The sequence below is a fragment of the Berghia stephanieae genome, chromosome 1 (genome assembly GCF_034508935.2).
Source record: "Berghia stephanieae isolate SIO BIC M18660-M18661 chromosome 1, UCSD_Bste_1.3, whole genome shotgun sequence".
Classification (NCBI taxonomy): Eukaryota; Metazoa; Mollusca; class Gastropoda; order Nudibranchia; family Aeolidiidae; genus Berghia; species Berghia stephanieae.
In genome coordinates, this window is record NC_088360.1 from 66,545,033 (window position 1) to 66,569,534 (window position 24,502).

At 35.1% G+C, this 24,502-nt stretch overlaps 1 protein-coding gene and 1 long non-coding RNA gene across 3 annotated transcripts in view; one reads left to right on the plus strand and one right to left on the minus strand.

Annotated features, from left to right (window-relative positions):
* The window catches only part of LOC144979775 (52 kDa repressor of the inhibitor of the protein kinase-like), a 71,083-nt gene extending 65,899 nt beyond the window's left edge, over positions 1–5,184 (plus strand). Inside the window, exons 2-3 of one of the 2 annotated variants that reach the window (XM_078926851.1) lie at positions 3,081–3,302; positions 3,941–5,184. In XM_078926851.1, coding sequence (XP_078782977.1) covers positions 3,184–3,302; positions 3,941–4,100 — 279 coding nt within the window. In that variant the 5' untranslated portion in view covers positions 3,081–3,183 and the 3' untranslated portion in view covers positions 4,101–5,184. The remainder of the gene's footprint in view (positions 1–3,080; positions 3,303–3,940) is intronic. The other variant, XM_078926860.1, reaches the window with a different exon arrangement.
* LOC144979784 (uncharacterized) overlaps positions 1–24,502 on the minus strand; it is a 141,369-nt gene that overhangs the window by 104,166 nt on the left and 12,701 nt on the right. The gene's annotated exons all lie outside the window — the stretch shown is intronic.

The following is a 24,502-nucleotide window of genomic DNA, read 5'->3' on the forward strand; positions in this document are numbered from 1 at the left end:
TCTCACTCAACTTTCATTAAATTCATTTAAAGACCACCATTTCGGTGATTAGTTTTCATTGCAGTCCCTCTTAATTCTTAACATAAACGTCTAAGGTTACACAACTTTTTAACATGAGTAAAATTCATTTCACCAAATGAAAAAGGGATGTTAATTGATTGTAGCCGGACTTTGAGTGATTAATATTCACTAACGTCCTCTTTGCTACAAAATTAAAATAATGATGGTAAAAAAATATATACTTTGGACAGGACTCTAATCGATTGAAAAGTACTTTCTGCTCAATGTAAGAGACCTAACTACCAATCACGGTGCCAAAATATATAATAAGTTTAAATGTGGGGAACATTTAATATTTGGACACACTCTCTCTATTCCTCTCTATCACTCTCTCAATATATATCTTTCTCATTGTTATATTATCCGGATCACCACTTATGTGATTAGTTCTCATAGAAGTCAGTCTACAATTAACCTATAATCGTTGTTAAAGGTTGCACGTATTTTATTAAATGCAGAGCATCATTATGGACACTGCCGCAGTATATAATGATTTAAAGGGTCTAATAATGACAATCGAATTTGTTTACAATTCTCATACTGTATAGTTTTTTGACGTAGTCTTTTAGAGCAAGACGGACATGGATCCACAATATGTCTGTGGAAATTACTCGCCATCCTTTAAATAAGATGATAGTCTATAGCAAAGTAATTTCCGCTAAAAAAAAAGAGACCCGGCTTTCCAAATAAATAAAATAACGTGTGAAAGGGAAGTCTCTCTCTCTCTCTCTCTCTCTCTCTCTCTCTCTCTCTGTCTCTCTCTCTCTTTCTCTCTCCCTCTCTCTCTCACTCTCTCTCTCACATATTGACTCTCTTTGCCTCTCTCTTCATCTTTTCTCTATCTATCTTTCTCCATCTAACAATCTATCTATCTATCAATCTATCTATCTATATATCTATCTCTATCTCATTCTCATTCTCTCTCTCTCTCTCTCTCTCTCTCTCTCTCTCTCTCTCTCTCTCTCTCTCTCTCTCTCTCTCTCTCTCTCTCTTCTTTTTTCTCATTTTCACTCAACTCTCATTATATTCATTTAAAGACCACCATTTCGGTGATTAGTTTTCATTGCAGTCCCTCTTAATTCTTAACATAAACGTCTAAGGTTACACAAATTTTTAACATGAGTAAAATTCATTTCACCAAATGAAAAAGGGATGTTAATTGATTGTAGCCGGACTTTGAGTGATTAATATTCACTAACGTCCCCCTTGCTACAAAATTAAAATAATGATGGTAAAAAAATATATACTTTGGACAGGACTCTAATTGATTGAAAAGTACTTTCTGCTCAATGTAAGAGACCTAACTACCAATCACGGTGCCAAAATATATAATAAGTTTAAATGTGGGGAACATTTAATATTTGGACACACTCTCTATTCCTCTCTATCACTCTCTCAATATATATCTTTCTCATTGTTATATTATCCGGATCACCACTTATGTGATTAGTTCTCATAGAAGTCAGTCTACAATTAACCTATAATCGTTGTTAAAGGTTGCACGTATTTTATTGAACGCTTAGCATCATTATGGACACTGCCGCAGTATATAATGATTTAAAGGGTCTAATAATGACAATCGAATTTATTTACTATTCTCATACTGTATAGTTTTTTGACGTAGTCTTTTAGAGCAAGACGGCCATGGATCCACAATATGTCTATGGAAATTACTCGCCATCCTTTAAATAGGATGATAGTTTATAGCAAAGTAATTTCCGCTAAAAAAAAAAGAGACCCGGCTTTTTAAATAAGTAAAATAACGTGTGAAAGGGAAGTCTCTCTCTGTCTCTCTCTTTCTCTCTCTCTCTTTCTCTCTCTCTCTTTCTCTCTCCCTCTCTCTCTCTCTCTCTCACTCTCTCTTTCTCTCACGTCTTGACTCTCTTTCCCTCTCTCTTCATCTATTCTCAATCTATTTTTATCCATCTATCAATCTATCTATCTATCAATCTACCTATCTATCTATTTATCTATCTTTCTCTCTCTCTCTCTCTCTCTCTCTCTCTCTCTCTCTCTCTCTCTCTCTCTCTCTCTCTCTCTCTCGAAATCACCATTTCGGTGATTAGTTTTCATTGCAGTCCCTCTTAATTCTTAACATAAACGTCTAAGGTTACACAAATTTTTGACATGAGTAGAATTCATTTCACCAAATGAAAAAGCGATGTTAATTGATTGTAGCCGGACTTTGAGGAATTAATATTCAGTAACGTCCTCCTTGCTACAAAATTAAAATAATGATGGTAACAAAAAATATCCTTTGGACAGGACTCTAATCTATTAAAAAGTACATTCTGCTCAATGTAAGAGACCTGAATACCAATCACGGTGCCAAAATATATAATATGTTTAAATGTAGGGAAAATTTAATATTTAGACACACTCTCTCTATTCCTCTCTATCACCGTCTCAATATATATCTTTCTCCTTGTTATATTATCCGGATCACCACTTATGTGATTCGTTCTCATAGAAGTCAGTCTACAATTAACCTATATTCGTTAAAGGTTGCACGTATTTTATTAAACACAGAGCATCATTATGGGACACTGCCGCAGTATATAATGATTTAAAAGGTCTAAAAATGACAATCGAATTTGTTTACAATTCTCATACTGTATAGTTTTTTGACGTAGTCTTTTAGAGCAAGACGGACATGGATCCACAATATGTCTGTGGAAATTACTCGCCATCCTTTAAATAAGATGATAGTCTATAGCAAAGTAATTTCCGCTAAAAAAAAAGAGACCCGGCTTTCCAAATAAATAAAATAACGTGTGAAAGGGAAGTCTCTCTCTGTCTCTCTCTTTCTCTCTCTCTCTGTCTCTCTCTCTTTCTCTCTCCCTCTCTCTCTCACTCTCTCTCTCTCTCACGTCTTGACTCGATTTGCCTCTCTCTTCATCTTTTCTCTATCTATCTTTCTCCATCTATCAATCTATCTATCTATCAATCTATCTATCTATATATCTATCTCTATCTCATTCTCTCTCTCTCTCTCTCTTCTTTTTTCTCATTTTCACCAGAGAGAGTGTATAGCTAACGCTTCGAGAGCTCTCTCTAGCCAAAAAGCCCGTATCTGGGTCAACAGCTGATCGTGGAAATAAGCGCGTACAACAATGAGCTAAGATGGCGCCGACACCGACAACACATAACAAATGCCAGTGGTGTTCCAGTATCAATTGTTCAAATTCTCGACACAAGAGACCAGATTTAGGTTTCTTCCGTTTCCCAAAGGATCCTGAAAGGTGAGAAAATTAAGCTTTAATCTATTAACCTTAACAAATAGCTATATTTCTATATTAACACGTCGAGATTGTGTTACTAGAGAAAACGAACATTAGATTTCTGATCCAGTTCTAATCTACTGCACCGTGACTGTGACCCTTAAAGGTGGCTCTGTTGGGGGTGAGGCGGGCCATTATCTTCTTCTTCTTCATCTTCTTCTTCTCCTTTTCCGTAATAGCAGATTTGGTTGATTTAAAACACAGTAAAGGGTAGGGGACGACGGTGTAGCTACACGGCATTGAATTATAGCCATATATGTTGTGCCAGTGGATTTATGCTTAAAATAATTGAGCTTTTATAAAGCGCAATATCCAATAAATATGCTCAAAGCTCTTTAGAGGGATGACTAGATAGGATGTATATTGACTAGACGTGTGATGCCTATGTCTAGATTCTAGTACAGTAGTAATCTCAATGAAGTGAGCTTAGTTTTTTAGAAGTTTATCTAAAGAGAAGCATAAATCTAGTCTCTCTCGGCCAATTAGTATGTGCTTTTATGTATAAAATTAACTCTTATCTTAATCTGACCTAGCTCTCAATTAATTACTAATAATAGATCTAGATCCAATATTGAACTGCGTTAGTTATTTTTTTACAGATCCAGGCGTTGGGTCATCAACTGCAGGCGTGCTGATTTGGATGACAAGTCAGCTGATGCACTGCACGGACGAAATATTTTATGTGAAGAACATTTTGATGCTTCCTGTTTCAGTGGCAGTCAAAACACGCCTTCAACAAGATGTGCCACAGGAAATTAGACAGCTGATGTTGCCATCAACTAATCCATCCCTTACACCAATTGAACAGAATGTAACAATTTGCATATCTGGGTATGTTGCAGTCAAATTAATGCCCCATGTGTGTACAGACTGTCAAGATTTATTGAAAGGTGACAAGGACCCTGGCAAAAAGAGTCAAATATTCCTGCATGCAAAGAACCTTCAGGGTTGTAAGCATGGCGGTCTCTGTGCACCAAGCTCAGAACTTCTCTGTATCATAGAAATTATGGAAAAGGAATTCAGAGACGCCATTACTCCCACACTGCACATTACTGGTCTGAGAAATAGGATCATTAGACGGCTTGTGGTAAGCATTCCACCCAACATTCAACATGGGCCTTGATTGCAAAAATGGAAAGTGTGACTTACTTTTTTATGTAGCTAATTTGTTCACTAATGTCAGTTAATGAATCAGACACTGTCAGAAAAACAGCCCACCCATAGAAATAGGAAGGCTGCCACATTTAGCCATGTCGTGTAGATTTGCTATGTCGCTGATTTGTTTTCTTACCGGTATGCCTGTTGTTGTTGGCTTCCGTCTGTCTCAGGAGACAATGGATGTATACTGAGGTTATCAATTCTGGTCTGTCACTGTCAACCATCGGTGTTGATGCAGCATTGTCCCCCTTTGTGATTTTACTGAGCCATTTTTCAGTTTATAAAATGTGTTTTAGATTAGATTCTACAATACTTACACGAGAGAGAGAGAGAGAGAGAGAGAGAGAGAGAGAGAGAGAGAGAGAGTCTTTTTGTGTACATGTATTTTGTATTTCTCTCCTTCATTATGTTTAATTGTACTTGTGGTCATTAATCTATGCAACGCAACTTGACGTCATCTTAGTCATGCATGCTATTTTTTCATTGTACATATTATTTTGAACTATACGTGTGTTAATTAAACACACACTTACACACACACACAGAGAGAGAGAGAGAGAGAGAGAGAGAGAGAGAGAGAGAAGAGAAGAGAGAGTGTGTGTGTGTGTTATGGCTTTGTTGAAAATACAAAGGTCGTTTGTTTCTATCAAGTTTGTTTAAAATAAATCATGATTTTCGCTGTAAAGTTGAGTTAGATTTATTTTTTGTCAAAGTTTACCCCACCCCCACCCCTTCTCTCTCTCTCTCTCTCTCTCTCTCTCTCTCTCTCTCTCTCTCTCTCTCTCTCTCTCTCAGACACACACACACACACACACACACACACACACACACACATCATTATTATTATAAGTCTAATTTATTTTAGAATCTTACAAAGTTATCGTAACCTGATCTAGAGAATTAAACTAATCTGTACGATTTTGCACATAAAGCCTGAGCCGATAGTAAAGAAAAAGAGCAGCCGATCTCTAGCAGACGAAACACATATTCAGTGATCCGCGCCTATTTCGTGACACACATTTTTTCGGCTGATACGCAATGAAATGCATTGTTGTCATGGAGAGCGGGAGGGGAGAGAGAGCTCTCTAAGCGTTAGCTTATAAACTCTCTGTTTTCACTCAACTCTCATTATATTCATTTAAAGACCACCATTTCGGTGATTAGTTTTCATTGCAGTCCCTCTTAATTCTTAACACAAACGTCTAAGGTTACACAAATTTTTAACATGAGTAAAATTCATTTCACCAAATAAAAAAGCGATGTTAATTGATTGTAGCCGGACTTTGAGTGATTAATATTCACTAACGTCCTCCTTGCTACAAAATTAAAATAATGATGGTAAAAAAAAATATACTTTGGACAGGACTCTAATCGATTGAAAAGTACTTTCTGCTCAATGTAAGAGACCTAACTACCAATCACGGTGCCAAAATATATAATAAGTTTAAATGTGGGGAACATTTAATATTTGGACACACTCTCTCTATTCCTCTCTATCACTCTCTCAATATATATCTTTCTCATTGTTATATTATCCGGATCACCACTTATGTGATTCGTTCTCATAGAAGTCAGCCTACAATTAACCTATAATCGTTAAAGGTTGCACGTATTTTATTAAACGCAGAGCATCATTATGGACACTGCCGCAGTATATAATGATTTAAAGGGTCTAATAATGACAATCGAATTTGTTTACTATTCTCATACTGTATAGTTTTTTGACGTAGTCTTTTAGAGCAAGACGGCCATGGATCCACAATATGTCTATGGAAATTACTCGGCATCCTTTAAATAAGATGATAGTCTTTAGCAAAGTAATTTCCGCTAAAAAAAAAAGAGACCCGACTTTCCAAATAAATAAAATAACGTGTGAAAGGGAAGTCTCTCTCTGTCTCTCTCTTTCTCTCTCTCTGTCTCTCTCTCTCTTTCTCTCTCTCTCTCTCACATCTTGACTCTCTTTGCCTCTCTCTTCATCTTTTCTCTATCTATCTTTCTCCATCTATCAATCTATCTATCTATCAATCTATCTATCTATATATCTATCTCTATCTCATTCTCATTCTCTCTCTCTCTCTCTCTTCTTTTTTCTCATGTTCACTCAACTCTCATTATATTCATTTAAAGACCACCATTTCGGTGATTAGTTTTCATTGCAGTCCCTCTTAATTCTTAACACAAACGTCTAAGGTTACACGAATTTTTGACATGAGTAGAATTCATTTCACCAAATGAAAAAGCGATGTTAATTGATTGTAGCCGGACTTTGAGGAATTAATATTCACTAACGTCCTCCTTGCTACAAAATTGAAACAATGATGGTAACAAAAAATATCCTTTGGACAGGACTCTAATCTATTAAAAAGTACTTTCTGCTCAATGTAAGAGACCTGAATACTAATCACGGTGCCAAATATATATAATATGTTTGAATGTAAGGAATACTTAATATTTAGACACACTCTCTCAATTCCTCTCTACTACCCTCTCAATATATATCTTTCTTCTTGTTATATTATCCGGATCGCCACTAAGATAATTAGTTCTCATAGAAGTCAGTCTACAATTAACCTATAATCGTTAAATGTTGCACGTATTTTATTTAACGCATAGCATCATTAGGGACACTGCCGCAGTTTATAATTATTTAATGGGTGTAAAAATGACAATCGAATTTGCTCATTATTCTTATACTGTGTAGTTTTTTGACGTAGTCTTTTAGAGCAAGAAGGCCATGGATCCACGATATGTCTATGGAAATTACTCGCTATCCTTTAAATAGGATGATAATCTATGGCAAAGTAATTTCCGCTACAAGAAAAAGAGATCCGGCTTTCCAATTAAATAAAATAAAGTGTAAATGGGAAAGTCTCTCTCTGTCTCTCTCTCTCTCTTTCTCTCTCTCTCTCTCTCTCTCTCTCACACACTCTCTCACTTCTTGTCTCTATCTCTTCATCTATTTCTCTATCTATCTATCTTTCTCAATCTATCAATCTATCTATCTATCAATCTATCTATCTATATATCTATCTCTATCTCATTCTCACTCTCTTTCTCTCTTTTTTCTCATTTTGACTCAATCTCTCATTATATTCATTTAAGAACCACCATTTCGGTGATTAGTTCTCATTGCAGTTCCTCTTAATTCTTAACATAAACGTCTAAGGTTACACAATTTTTTGACATGAGTAGAATTCATTTCACCAAATGAAAAAGCGATGTTAATTGATTGTAGCCGGACTTTGAGGAATTAATATTCACTAACGTCCTCCTTGCTACAAAATTAAAATAATGATGGTAACAAAAAATATCCTTTGGACAGGACTCTAATCTATTGAAAAATAATTTCTGCTCAATGTAAGAGACCTAAATACCAATCACGGTGCCAAAATATATAATATGTTTAAATGAAGGGAAAATTTAATATTTGGACACACTCTCTCTATTCCTCTCTATCAATCTCTCAATATATATCTTTCTCCTTGTTATATTATTCGGATCGCCACTTATGTGATTAGTTCTCATAGAAGTCAATCCATAATTAACCTCTAATCGTTAAAGGTTGCCCGTATTTTATTTAACGCATAGCATCATTAAGGACACTGCCGCAGTATATAATAATTTAAAAGGTCTAAAAATGACAATCGAATATGATCACTATTTACATACTGTGTAGTTTTTTGACGTAGTCTTTTAGAGCAAGACGGCCATGGATCCACAATATGTCTATGGAAATTACTCGCTGTCCTTTAAATAGGATGATAGTCTATAGCAAAGTAATTTCCGCTAAAAAAAAGACCCGGCTTTACAATTAAATAAAATAACTTGTGAAAGGCGAAGTCTCTCTCTCTCTCTCACACTCTCTCTCTCTCTCTCTCTCTCTCTCTCTCTCTCTCTCTCTCTCTCTCTCTCTCTCTTCTTTTTTCTCATTTTCACTCAACTCTCATTATATTCATTTAAAGACCACCATTTCGGTGATTAGTTTTCATTGCAATCCCTCTTAATTCTTAACATAAACGTCTAAGGTTACACAAATTTTTGACATGAGTAGAATTCATTTCACCAAATGAAAAAGCGATGTTAATTGATTTAAGAGACCTAAATACCAATCACGGTGCCAAAATATATAATATGTTTAAATGAAGGGAAAATTTAATATTTGGACACACTCTCTCTATTCCTCTCTATCACTCTCTCAATATATATCTTTCTCCTTGTTATATTATCCGGATCGCCTCTTATGTGATTAGTTCTCATAGAAGTCAGTCCACAATTAACCTAGAATCGTTAAAGGTTGCACGTATTTTATTTAACGCATAGCATCATTAGGGACACTGCCGCAGTATATAATTATTTAAAGGGTCTAAAAATGACAATCGAATTTGCTTATTATTCTCATACTGTGTAGTTTTTTGACGTAGCCTTTTGGAGCAAGAAGGCCATGGATCCACAATATTTATATGGAAATTACTCGCCATCCTTTAAATAGGATGATACTGACTTACTTGACTTAGATGCCTTTCGCGTCTCGACCGAAAGATCGGGTCGCCTTGGCTGTTTCCAGTATTTCCTGTGTGAGGTGTCTCCAATATTGCCGGTCCTCTGCTAGGGTTCTCAGATTTTCAAGGTCCCCTGCCGTTATGAGACTAATGCTTTGTCCAAGTGTTGTGAGGTTTTTGTTTAGGATCACAGGGAGTGTTGTGATCGGTCTTCCTCTGAAAAGGTTCCCGTGTTTTTTATAGTATCCCGACATGGCTTGGTTAGCTGGTATGTTTTTGTCCCTGCGTAGTATGTGACCGAAAAGTTGCCATCGTTGTTGTAAAATGTCAAGGGAGATTGGTCTTTCTTTTGTGATCTTATAGAGTGATTCATTTGAGATCTTTTTTGGGTATTTGATGTCCAGTACCCTTCTTAGCCGTGTGCGATGGAAGGCACTAATTGGAGACACCGAGGATGTACAAAGAAGAAAACAGCTATCAAACGCCGCACTCAGTAAACTCACCAATGTATGGATTAGAGGTGACAAAATAAAGAGAAAAACCAAACTGAAACTGACCGTGCTCTTGTAAAACCGGTACTTCTGTATAACTGCGGCACTTGGGCGTTGACAAAATCCAAAGAAGAACATCTGGATGCCTTCCATCGCACACAGCTAAGAAGGGTACTGGACATCAAATACCCAAAAAAAAATATATATAAAAAAAAAAGATAGGATGATAGTCTATAGAAAAGTAATATTTCCGCTAAAAAAAAAAGAGACCCGGCTTTCCAATTAAATAAAATAACGTGTGAAAGGGGAAGTCTCTCTCTGTCTCTCTCTCTCTCTCTCTCTCTCTCTCTCTCTCTCTCTCTCTCTCTCTCACACACACACACACACACACACACACTCTCTCTCTCTCTCTCACGTCTGGTCTCTCTTTCCCTTTCTCTCCATCTATGCTCTATCTATCTTTCTCCATCTATCTATCTATCTATCTATCTATCTATCTATCTATCTGTCTATCTATCTAATATCTATCTATCTATATATCTATCTCATTCTCACTCTCTCTCTTCTTTTTTTCTGAATTTCACTTAATCTCTCATTATATTCATTTAAGAACCACCATTTCGGTGATTAGTTCTCATTGCAGTCCCTCTAATTCTTAACATAAACGTCTAAGGTTACACTAATTTTTGACATGATTAGAATTCATTTCACCAAATGAAAAAGCGATGTTAATTGATTTTAGCCGGACTTTGAGTGATTAATATTCACTAACGTCCTCCTGGCTACAAAATTAAAACAATGATGGTAACAAAAAATATCCTTTGGACAGGACTCTAATCGATTGAAAAATACTTTCTGCTAAATGTAAGAGACCTAACTACCAATCACGGTGCCAAAACATATAATATGTTTGAATGTATGGAAATTTTAATATTTGGACAGACTCTCTGTTTTCCTCTCTATCACCCTCTCAATATATATCTTTCGCATTGTTATATTATCCGGATCGCCACTTAGGAGATTAGTTCTCATAGAAGTCAGTCTACAATTAACCTATAATCGTTAAAGGTTGCACGTATTTTATTTAATGCATAGCATCATTGCGGACACTGCCGCAGTATATAATTATTTAAAGCGTCTAAAAATAACAATCGAATTTGTTTACAATTCTCATACTGTATAGTTTTTTGACGTAGTCTTTTAGAGCAAGACGGCCATGGATCCACAATATGTCTATGGAAATTACTCGCCATCCTTTAAATAGAATGATAGTCTTTAGCAAAGTAATTTCCGCTAAAAAAAAGAGACCCAGCTTTCCAAATAAATAAAATAACGTGTTAAAGGGAAGTCTCTCTCTGTCTCTCTCTCTGTCTCTCTCTCTTTCTCTCTCTCTCTCTCATTCTCTCTCTCACGTCTTGAATCTCTTTCCCTCTCTCTTCAACTATTCTTTATATATCTTTCTCTATCTATCTATATATCTATCTCTATCTCATTCTCACTCTCTCTCTCTCTCTCTCTCTCTCTCTCTCTCTCTCTCTCTCTCTCTTCTATTTTCTCATTTTCACTCAACTCTCATTATATTCATTTAAAGACCACCATTTCGGTGATTAGTTTTCATTGCAGTCCCTCTTAATTCTTAACATAAACGTCTAAGGTTACACAAATTTTTGACATGAGTAGAATTCATTTCACCAAATGAAAAAGCGATGTTAATTGATTGTAAGAGACCTAAATACCAATCACGGTGCCAAAATATATATGTTTAAATGAAGGGAAAATTTAATATTTGGACACACTCTCTCTATTCCTCTCTATCACTCTCTCAATATATATCTTTCTCCTTGTTATATTATCCGGATCGCCTCTTATGTGATTAGTTCTCATAGAAATCAGTCCACAATTAACCTAGAATCGTTAAAGGTTGCACGTATTTTATTTAACGCATAGCATCATTAGGGACACTGCCGCAGTATATAATGATTTAAAGGTTCTAAAAATGACAATCGAATTTGCTTATTATTCTCATACTGTGTAGTTTTTTGACGTAGCCTTTTGGAGTAAGAAGCCCATGGATCCACAATATTTATATGGAAATTACTCGCCATCCTTTAAATAGGATGATAGTCTATAGAAAAGTAATATTTCCGCTAAAAAAAAAAGAGACCCGGCTTTCCAATTAAATAAAATAACGTGTGAAACGGGAAGTCTCTCTCTGTCTCTCTCTCTCTCTCTCTCTCTCTCTCTCTCTCTCTCTCTCTCTCACACACACACACACATACACTCTCTCTCTCTGTCTCTCTCTCTCTCTCTCTCTCACGTCTGGTCTCTCTTTCCCTTTCTCTCCATCTATGCTCTATCTATCTTTCTCCATCTATCTATTTATCTATCTATCTATCTATCTATCTAATATCTATCTATATATCTAAAAGAAAAAGAGACCAAGCTTTCCAAATAAATAAAACAACGTGTGAAAGGGAAGTCTCTCTCTGTCTCTTTCTCTATCCCTCTCTCCCTCTCTCTCTCTCTCTCTCTCTCTCTCTCTCTCTGTCTGTCTCTTTCTCACTCTCTCTCTCACGTCTTGTCTCTCTTTCCCTCTATATTCATCTATTCTCTATCTATCTTTGTCTATCTATCAATCTATCTATCTATCAATCTATCTATCTATATATCTATCTCTATCTCATTCTCACTATCTCTCTTCTTTTTTCTCATTTTCACTCAATCTCTCATTAACTTCATTTAAGATCCACCATATCGGTGATTAGGCCATGGATCCACAATACGTCTATGGAAATTACTCGCTTTCATTTAAATAAGATGATAGTCTATAGGAAAGTAATTTCCGCTAAAAGAAAAAGAGACCCGGCTTTCCAATTAAATAAAATAACGTGTAAAAGGGGAAGTCTCTCTCTGTCTCTCTCTGTCTCTATCTCTCTCTCTCTCTCTCACTCTCACTCTCTCACTTCTTGTCTCTCTCCCCTCTCTCTTCATCTATTTCTCTATCTATCTATCTTTCTCCATCTATCTATCTATATATCTATCTCTATCTCATTCTCACTCTCTCTCTTCTTTTTTCTCATGTTCACTCAACTCTCATTATATTCATTTAAGACCACCATTTCGGTGATTAGTTCTCATTGCAGTCCCTCTTACTTCTTAACATAAACGTCTAAGGTTACACTAATTTTTGACATGAATAGAATTCATTTCACCAAATGAAAAAGCGATGTTAATTGATTGTAGCCGGACTTTGAGTGATTAATATTCAGTAACGTCCCTCCTTGCTACAAAATCAAAATAATGATGGTAACAAAAAATATCCTTTGGACAGGACTCTAATCTATTAAAAAGTACTTTCTGCTCAATGTAAGAGACCTGAATACCAATCTCGGTGCCAAAATATATAATATGTTTAAATGTAGGAAAATTTACTATTTAGACATATTCTCTCTATTCATCTCTACCACCCTCTCAATATATATCTTTCTCCTTGTTATATTATCCGGATCGCCACTTATGTGATTAGTACTCATAGAAGTCAGTCCACAATTAACCTATAATCGTTAAAGGTTGCACGTATTATATTTAACGCATAGCATCATTAGGGAAACTGTCGAAGTATATAATGTATTTAAAGGGTCTAAAAAGGACAATCGAATTCTGCTCACTATTCTCATACTGTATAGTTTTTTGACGTAGTCTTTTAGAGCAAGACGGCCATGGATCCACAATATGTCCATGGAAATTACTCGCCATCCTTTACATAGGATGATAGTCTATAGCAAAGTAATTTCCGCTAACAAAAGGAGACCCGGCTTTCCAAATAAATAAAATAACGTGTGAAAGGGACGTCTCTCTTTGTCCTCTCTCTCTCTCTCCTCTCTCTCCTCTCCTCTCTCTCTCTCTCTCTCTCTCTCTCTCACTCACTGTCTTGTCTCTCTTTCCCTCTCTCTTCATCTATTCTCTATCTATCTATCTTTCTCCATCTATTAATCTATCTATCTAACAATCTATCTATCTATATATCTATCTCTATCTCATTCTCACTCTCTCTCTCTCTCTTCTTTTTTCTCATTTTCACTCAATCTCTCATTATATTCATTTAAGAACCACCATTTCGGTGATTAGTTCTCATTGCAGTCCCTCTTAATTCTTAACATAAACGTCTAAGTTTACACTAATTTTTGACATAAGTAGAATTCATTTCACCAAATGAAAAAGCGATGTTAATTGATTGTAGCTGGACTTTGAGTGATTAATATTTACTAACGTCCTCCTTGCTACAAAATTAAAACAATGATGGTAACAGAAAATATCCTTTGGACAGGACTCTAATCTATTGAAAAGTACTTTCTGCTCAATGTAAGAGACCTAAATACCAATCACGGTGCCAAAATATATAATATGTTTGAATGTATGGAAAATTTACTATTTAGACACACTCTCTCTATTCCTCTCTATCACCGTCTCAATATATATCTTTCTCCTTGTTATATTATCCGGATCGCCACTAAGATGATTAGTTCTAATAGAAGTCAGTCAATAATTAATCTATAATCGTTAAAGGTTGCACGTATTTTAGTTAACGCATGGGCATCATTAGGAACACTGCCGCAGTATATCGGCCTTTTTCAAAAAACTGCCAAATTCCTGTCCTGTGACAATAATTGGCTCTTTGACATATTTGATGCATTTATTGTTAGCAAATACTTGCTTACACACTCTCACTACACATTACTAACTTGTATGAAACATTAAAAAAAACAAAAATCGAGAGAGATTCATGATAGATATGACGTATTGTATTGACGGGGGTAGAGGAAAATACCCTGTCCTTTTTTTTTGCATGATGGCTAGAAGTCGAATTCTTAACAAAATGGAGTGTCTTGTTGTATACACCTATGAATTCAGCTGATGCAAATTGCCATCTTCTAACATCCTCATAAAAGTTTGTAACAATCAGACTTAAAATTTTTATTATATATTACTAAAGTTTGTCCCCAAGGTGGTTACTCATTCCTGTAATGGCAGTGAAAATTAACCAATTAAAATCCTCTAAACGATAGAAGTCCAACTAACAATGTTTTATCGCCGTAGATACCTCTTTCCATTATGGCTGAAACTACAAACACATGGTTTTTTCATCCAGTGTGATTTCCAGATCAAAACTGCTTCAAGAATGGTGAGTAATGTTCAACATTAGAACATGGGCCTCATTCCTGTTACCATGGCTCGTTATTTAAATTAGAAATTGAATCAAAAATAAAAGGTATCCGTATATAGCTTTTTTAAGGCTCTAAATAATAGTCATACTTTAATGTTGGAGTAAAGCATATTTTAGGGATAGTATGAATCGAAGCGAGATAAACTCATCCCTGTTACACTCAATCCTGTTACACCTTGTTTTGTAACAGGAATGAGGGATGTAACAGGAATGAGGAAAACATAACAGGAATGAGTAACAGGAATGAGGAATGTTAACTTTCATAAAATGAAACACACGTTTTATTGTAACTAAGTCCTTTGGAGCATAATGGCCCATAGAATTTCCACTCCAGTATGTCTCTCGTCATAGATATCAAGCTACTAAAACAGGCTGTTCTCCTCTATTTCTCATTCAAAAAAGAAATCCAAAAAGTACAAAAAGCGCTTGGACAGACCCCGATCAAAAACTAGAAAACTTTTGAAAGATAGCAGAAAAAAAACAAGAAAGGTGGCAAAACTTCAGTGAAAAGAACATTACAATATCATTTTGCACTCCTATAAGACATCAAACATTTGAGGAACTGAAGGCAGCACATGTACAAATCCGTGAAACATTTGGCAGCTGGTATGACTCTCACAAATATAAACTCTTGGAAAATTTCGGAAACGACGTCAAATGCCTCCAAAATTTCCAGATCTTGTCAATTGTCAAGCAAATAGTACGAGATTTTTTCCTGAAAGGTGACACTTCTAAATTAGCTCCAGGAAAGAGAAACACAATAACAAGAAATAAAGAAGACTATAATGTGATACAATGTCACATTTGTACAAGTGATACATCTCTTGAAACCCATATGTGTCATTTTCTTCATTCTACCGACTTAAGCCATTTTGGGTTGTTACTCCAAGAAAAAGGGACAGAGAAACATGTGCATGTAAAGAATGTGAAAACATTAATATGGTTGCTTCAGCGCTTTGGAGAAAAGGAGTTAAGAATGTTCAAAAATGTTGTTGGTCCTATCAATTAAATTTCATTCATTTCTACAAAGTGATTTGAAGCAACAGGTTTTCAAAGGTAATGATGGAGGCATGCCTGAAGTTGCACCGGTTGACTTAAACAGTGAATCAAGTGATGAACATGACCAAGATGACATAGACATTAAGATGATGCCGACTGAAATCGATTACAATGGTTTTATCAAAAGATTGAATGAATACAAATCATTTGATGAAGTGGTTGATGAATGTGAAAATCAAGCATTACGTGTTTGTGGAATAGTTGGGGCCAGCAGAAGTGGTGCAGTGTATGCATTTGGCAAAGACATACAAACAGACGAAATACGAATAAGATTGATACAAGAGCTGGCTTTACGCAAGGACCATTATTTAATTTTTCAGATTCAAACCTTACTTCACTCAATGACAACATCCAGACAGTTGTTGAATTTTTGTCACAAACTCGGACCATTATATTCCCGATCTTCACATAAGTGATAAAGATACCCTAGAAGAGATGTTTAAACTGGACGTTATGTCATTGAGTAAACCAAAATCATACATGGATATGTGGCAGCTTCTTGCTCTTTCTAGTGTTTTAAAAATGCCTCTTTTGTCTGTTTATCCAAACATTCCGAATTGTCACAAAAGAGTTTTCTTGAGTCAATTGATTCAACCTAGAGTTAAGTTAACAAACAACGTTGGTGCTCTTTTGTGGGTCTCTACTAACATAAGCCCCAAATCAATGTATTGGCACCCTAACCATTTTGATCCCCTTCTGAGTTTCAATCACTAAGCGTATTGAATTTATAATCCTTTCGAATAAATATGTTGTAATTACTCATTCCTGTGACAGAAAACTCATTCCTGTTACGTCCACTCATTCCTGTTACACAAACTCATTCCTGTTAAGAATGACTTTTTTTTTTTTTCATGATAAATATAAATACTTGAAAGGAAATATTATTTGTGGTGGTTTAACACTTATCTACCTAGACTATGGTAAACAATTTTTATTTTTGTCATTTTCGTATAATTTTTTGGAGATGATGATTGCTCAAATAATATCCTTTATTTTTAAAAACTGATTTCTGAATGCCTTTTGTAAAACAATAAATGTCATTTTATTAGTATCAATGCTCTGTGTTTATTGTTTTTCAATGTTTTATTTCAATAATTGTCCAAAAATGTGTTAACTTATGTAATGTGACATAATTTTATAAGCGTAACAGGAATGAGTCACATGTGGATCGTGATTCACAAATACTGAGAATGAGCATACAGGGTTACTTGGCCAATTCTGGGCCGTGTGGAGATTAGAATACATTCGAACCCTGCCTGCTTTAAAAAGAAATAAACGTGGAAAACAGGGATTGTGTGAGGGAAATTTGGTTCTCATCCAAGATCCTAATAAGAAGAGAATGATGTGGGAGATGGGTCGGGTGCTAAGGCTGTTTCCTGGCACAGACGGGTGCGTACGAGCAGCTCAGATTCGAACCAGAAACCAAATTGTTGACCGGCCCATTCAGAGATTGGTTCCATTGAATTGGATCAGACTGAGGATCAATCTGAGGATTGGTCTACTAGTGATGATAATTCTTTTCTTGAGAACAATATAAAGACTTGTGATGAACGCTTGGTAGAGAATGAGAGAGTTGGGTCAATGGGAGAATCACAAAGAACTCGTTCTGGCCGTTCTATTAGGCCTAGAAATGTGTTGGATCTTTAAATGTTGGTTGAAACTAAATGCATCTAAATGTCTTATGACTATGACTTTGTTCTAACTCTATTCTTGATTATTTCATTCGTATTTTTTGTAATTTTGTCTGAGCAGAAAGCAATTCTGTGACTTTATGTTCTCTTTGATTTCCCTTAGTAACGGGTATCTTTGGGTAATTATTTGAGATTATTAATTATGATCAATGAGAAGATCATTTTAAAAAATGTGGGTGTTTGGGAATACCAGTTGAACCAGACAGTGCATTTTGTAATTTTGTTTTACTCTTAATTTGGGGCTTTGTTTTGTATTGTTTTTGCTTTTGTTGGCTTTTTATTATTATTATTTTTTTTTTTGGTTGATTAAATTTGGATTCTTTGGTCTTACATAGGCTAAGACCAGGTGGGGAGTATGTTGAAAATATAGATGAATGAAGAATTTATTGTATTACTTCCCTTTGTTTACGAAATTATAATTTGCCTTTATTCTGAACTGTTTGGACTGAAATGTTGTTGACTTTTGGCTTTTGATTTTGTTAAAAAAAGAAGTGAAGACGAACTAACACATGAGGCATTTCGGTGTTATTTTATCTTATCTTATTGACTTTTGACTTGATTATTAGACAAATATTACAGTGGTCCTTAAACAAATATAATGAGACAGTGAGTGAAAATGAGACAAAAATGAAGAGAAGAGAGAGAGAGAGAGAAGAGAGAGAGAGAGAGAGAAGAGAGAGAGAGAGAGAGAGAGAGAGTGAGAAAGAGATAGAGATAGATACATAGATAGATATATAGACAGATAGATAGATTAATAGATAGAGAGATTGATAGATGGAGAAAGATAGATAGATAGAGAAATATGTGAAGAGAGAAACAGGGAGTGAGAGAGAGAGAGAGAGAGAGAGAGAGAGAGACTTCCCTTTTCACACGTTATATTATTTAATTGGATAGCTGGTCTCTTGTTTTTAGCAAAAAATTACTTTGCTATAGACTAGCATCCTTTTCAAAGGATAGCGATTAATTTCCATACAAATATTGTAAATCCAAGAGCCTACTTGCCCTAAAAGACTACGTCAAAAGACTACAAAGTATAAGAATAGTAAGCAAATTCCTTTGTTCTTTTTACACCCTTTAAATCATTATATACTGCGGCAGTGTCCCTAATTATGCTATGCGTTAAATAAAATACGTGCAATCTTTAACGATTATAGGTTAATTGTAGACTGACTTCTATGAGAACTATTCACCTAAGTGGCGATACGCATAATATAACAATGAGAAAGATATATATTGAGAGGGTGATAGAGATGAATAGAGAGAGTGTGTCTAAATATTAAATTTTTCCTACATACAAACATATTATATATTTTGGCACCGTGATTGGTATTTAGGTCTCTTAAATTGAGCAGAAAGTACTTTTCAATAGATTAGAGTCCTGTCCATATGATATTTTTTGTTACCATCATTATTTTAATTTTGTAGCAAGGAGGATGTTAGTGAATATTAATCACTCAAAGTCCTTCTACAATCAATTAACTTCGCTTTTCCATTTGGTCAAATGAATTCTACTCATGTCAAAAATAAGTGTAACCTTAGACGTTTGTGTTGAGAATTAAGAGGGACTGCAATGAGAACTAATCACCGAAATGGTGGTCCTTAATCGAATATAACAAGAGAGTGAGTGAAAATGAGAAAAAAAAAAGAAGGGAGAGAGTGTGTAAGAAATAGAGATAGATACATAGATAGATAGATAGACAGATAGATTGATAATAGATAGATAGATTGAGATGGAGAAAGAGAGAGAGAGAGAGAGAGAGAGAAAGAGAGAAGAGAGAGAGAGAGAGAGAGAGAGAGAGAGAGAGAGAGAGAGAGAGACTTCCCCTTTCACACGTTATATTATTTAATTGGATAGCTGGTCTCTTTTTTAGCGGAAATTACTTTTCTATAGACTATCATCCTATTTAAAGGATAGCGATAAATTTCCATAGAAATATTGTGGATCAATGGCCATCTTGCTCTAAAAGACTACGTCAAAAAACTGCACAGTATGAGAATAGTGAGCAAATTCGATTGTCATTTTTACACCCTTTAAATCACTATATACTGCGGCAGTGTCCCTGATGATGCTATGCGTTTAAAAAATACTCACCCGTTCTAGTACTTAGATGAATGTACAAGCGATAAAAATACGTGCAACTTTTAACGATTTTAGGTTATAGTAGAGTGACTTCTATGAGAACTAGTCACCTAAGTGGTTATCCGGATAATATAATAATGATAAAGATAGAGATTGAGAGGGTGATAGAGAGGAATAGAGAGAGTGTGTCTAAATATTAAAATTTCCCTACACACAATCATACTTTATTTTTTGGGACAGTGATTGGTATTTAGGTCTCTTACATTGAGCAGAAAGTAATTTTCGAGAGATGAGAGTTCTGTCCAAAGGATATTTTTTGTTACCGTCAATGTTTTAATTGTGTAACAAGGAGTACGTCAGTGAATATTAATCACTCAAAGTCCGGCTACAATCAATTAACATCGATTTTTCATTTGGTCAAATGAATTCTACTAATGTCAAAAATAAGTGTAATCATAGACGTTTAAATTAAGAATTAAGCGGGACTGCAGTGAGAACTAATCACCGAAATGGTGGTCCTTAATCGAATATAATAAGAGAGTGAGTGAAAATGAGAAAAAAAGAAGAGAGAGAGTGAGAAAGAGATAGAGATAGATATATAGATAGATAGATAGACAGATAGATAGATTGATATATAGATAGATTGATAGCTGGAGAAAGATTGATAGATAGATAGATAGAGAAATAAATGAAGACAGAGGGAGAGAGAGACAAGAATTGAGAGAGACAGTGAGAGAGAGAGAGAGAGACAGAGAGAGACTTCCCCTTTTACACGATATTTTATTTAAATGAAAAGCCGGGTCTCTTTCATTTTAGCGGAAATTACTTTGCTATAGACTATCATCCTATTTAAAGGAAAGCGAGTAATTTCCATAGACATATTGTGGATCCATGGCCTTCTTGCTCTAAAAGACTACGTCAAAAAACTACACATTATAAGAATCTTGAGCAAATTCGATTTAATTTTTACACCCTTTAAATAATTATATACTGTGACAGTATCCCTAATGATGCTATGCGTTAAACTTTAACGATTATAGGTTAATTGAAGACTGACTTCTATGGGAACTTATCAACTTAGTGGGGATCCGGATAATATAACAATGGGAAAGATATATATTGAGAGGGTGATAGAGAGAAATAGAGATTGTGTCTAAATATTAAATTTTCCCTACATTCAAACATATTATATATTTTGGCACCGTGATTGGTATTTAGGTCTCTTAAATTGAGCAGAAAGTACTTTTCAATAGATTAGAGTCCTGTCCATAGGATATTTTTTGATACCATCATTATTTTAATTTTGTAGCAAGGAGGATGTTAGTGAATATTAATCACTCAAAGTCCTTCTACAATCATTTAACATCGCTTTTCCATTTGGTCAAATGAATTCTACTCATGTCAAAAATAAGTTTAACCTTAGACGTTTATGTTAAGAATTAAGAGGGGCTGCAATGAGAACTAATTACCGAAATGGTGGTCCTTAATCGAATATAATCAGAGAGTGAGGGAAAATGAGAAAAAAAAAAGGGAGAGAGTGAGTAAGAGATAGAGATAAATAAATAGATAGACAGATAGATAGATTGATAGATAGATAGAATGATAGATGGAGAAAGATAGATAGATAGATATAGAAATAAGTAAAGAGAGAGAGACAGGAGTGAGAGAGAGAGAGAAGAGAGAGAGAGAGAAGAGAGAGAGAGGAGAGAGAGAGAGAGAGACTTCCCCTTTCACACGTTATATTATTTAATTGGATAGCTGGTCTCTTTTTTAGCGGAAATTATTTGCTATAGACTATCATCTTATTTAAAGGATTGCGATTAATTTCCATAGAAATATTGTGGATCAATGGCCATCTTGCTCTAAAAGACTACGTCAAAAAACTGCACAGTATGAGAATATAGAGCAAATTCGATTGTCATTTTTACACCCTTTAAATCATTATATACTGCGGCAGTGTCCCTAATGATGCTATGCGTTAAAAAAATACTCACCCGTTCTAGTACTTAGATGAATGTACAAGCGATAAAAATACGTGCAAACTTTAACGATTTTAGGTTATAGTAGGAAAACAAATTAATCCTATTGTTTATCCGTTTCTATCAACATGGAAATAATTGGATGTGACTAAAGAGTGTCATCACTTTTCTGAATTAAAAATTCACCCCATACACCGGAGCATACTCAATGTCTCAATCGTTTCTATGTTATATGTTTGTGATGAGAATATTGGCTATTAAGCTTAACTGCTGGTCAAAATTACTTCGCGATGGTGGCGAACGAATCGGCGATCTCAAGAAGTGGGTGAGAGAGGGATCTAGAAATGACTTTGGGTTTGAAACGAATATTTTGTGTTCGTGGATAGCTCACACGGTAGAGCCACGCTCTCACCTGCCAGGCGGAGTTGTCGTACCAATAAGGTCGCAGGTTCAAACCCCACCACCGCCGCGAAAAAAAATTTTATTCTCTATTGTCTTCTGGCACTTTTCTACTCACTTCATATCTTGTTATAGTAGAGTGACTTCTTGGAGAACTAATCACCTAAGTGGTTATCCGGATAATATAACAATGAGAAAGATAGAGATTGAGAGGGTGATAGAGAGGAATAGAGAGAGTGTGTCTAAATATTAAATTTTAACTACATACAATCATACTTTTTTGGGGGGACAGTGATTGGTATTTAGGTCTCTTACATTGAGCAGAAAGTAATTTTCGATATATAAGAGTCCTGTCCAAAGTATATTTTTTGTTACCATCATTGTTTTAATTTTGTAGCAAGGAGGACGTTAGTGAATATTAATCACTCAACGTCCGGCTACAATCAATTAACATCGCTTTTGCATTTGGTCAAATGAATTCTACTCATGTCAAAAATACGCGTAACCTTAAACGTTTATGTTAAGAAGTAAGAGGGACTGCAATGAGAACTAATCACCGAAATGGTGGTCCTTAAACGAATATAATGAGAGAGTTAGTGAAAATGAAAAAAAAAGAAGAGAGAGAGAGTGAAAAAGAGATAGAGATAGATATTTAGATAGATAGACAGATAGATAGATTGATAGATAGATTGATAGATGGAGGAAGATAAATAGATATAGAAATATATAGATAGATAGATAGATAGATAGATAGATAGATAGATAGATAGATAGATAGATAGATAGATAGATAGATAGATAGATAAATAGATAGAAAGATAGATAGATGGAGAGATTGATCGATGGCGAAAGATAGATAGACAGAGAAATAAATGAAGAGAGAGGGAGAGATAGACAATGAGAGAGAAAGAGACAGAGAGAGAGAGAGAGAGAGAGAGAGAGAGAGAGGGAGAGAGAGAGAGAGACTTCCCCTTTCACAAGTTATATTATATAATTGAATAGCTCGGTCTCTTGATTTTAGCGGAAATTACTTTGCTATATACTAGTATTTAAAGGATAACAATTAATTTCCATAGAAATAGTGTGAATCCATGGGCCTACTTATGGGGCAGCGTGGCGCATTGGTACGGTCTTTGCTTCCTACCCGAAAGGTACCGAGTTCAATCACCCGCCGCTACATTGTGTGGCCTTGAGCAAGTCACCTCGCCCTAGGTCACTTTGCGGCGCTGCTCTGCGGCTGACGTCTGGGTTGTTCCAGTCTTCTCTTGTAATAGGGATTAATAAAGAAAAAATTTTCCTTTGGGATGAATAAAGGGAATTTTATTTTTAATATTATTTTACTTGCTGTAAAAGACTACGTCAAAAAACTACACAGTATAAGAATAGTATGCAAATTCCATTGTCATTGTCGAACCTAGGACCTTCCGATCCGAAAGCGAGTGATATACCAATAGACCACATAGCCGCACTATAGTAATTATCGATAGACTAGAGTCCTGTCCAAAGGATATTTTTTGTTACCATCATTGTTTTAATTTTGTAGCAAGGAGGACGTTAGTGAATATTAATCACTTAAGTTCGGCTACAATCAATAACATCGCTTTTTCATTTGGTCAAATGAATTCTACTCATGTAAAAAATAATTGTAACCTTATACGTTTGTGTTAAGAAGTAAGAGGGTCTGCAATGAGAACTAATCACCTAAATGGTGGTCCTAAAACGAATATAATGAGAGAGTGAGTGAAAATGAAAAAAAGAAGAGAGAAAGAGAGTGAGAAAGAGATAGATATAGATATATAGATAGATAGATAGACAGATAGATATATTGATAGATAGATAGATTGATAGATGGAGAAAGATAAATAGATATAGAAATATATAGATAGATTGATAGATAGATGAATAGACAGAAAGATAGATAGATAGAAAAATTGATAGATGGAGAAAGATAGATAGATAGAGAAATAAATGATGAGAGAGGGAGAGAGAGAGAGACAGGGAGTGTGTGAGAGAGAGAGACTTCCCCTTTCACACGATATATTATTTAATTGGATAGCTGGGTCTCTTGTTTTTAGCTGAAATTACTTAGCTATAGATTAGCATCATATCTAAAGGATAGCGAATAATTTCCATAGAAATATTGTGGATCCATGGCCTTCTTGCTCTTAAAGACTACGTCAAAAAACTACACAGTATAAGAATAATAAGCAAATTCCATTGTCATTTTTACACACTTGAAATCATTATATATTGTGCCGCAGTGTCCCTAATGATGCTATTGGTTAAATGAAATACTCACCCGTTCTCGTACTTTGATGAATGTAAAGAAGAAAAAAACACATGCAACCTTTAACGATTATAGGTTATAGTAGAGTGACTTCTATGAGAACTAATCACCTAAGTGGTGATCCGGATAATATAACAATGAAAAACATAGAGATTGAGAGGGTGATAGAGAGGAATAGAGAGAGTGTGTCTAAAATTATCTTTTCCCTACTTACAAACATATTATATATTTTGGCACAGTGATTGGTATTTAGGTCTCTTACATAGATCAGAAAGTACTTTTCGATAGATTAGA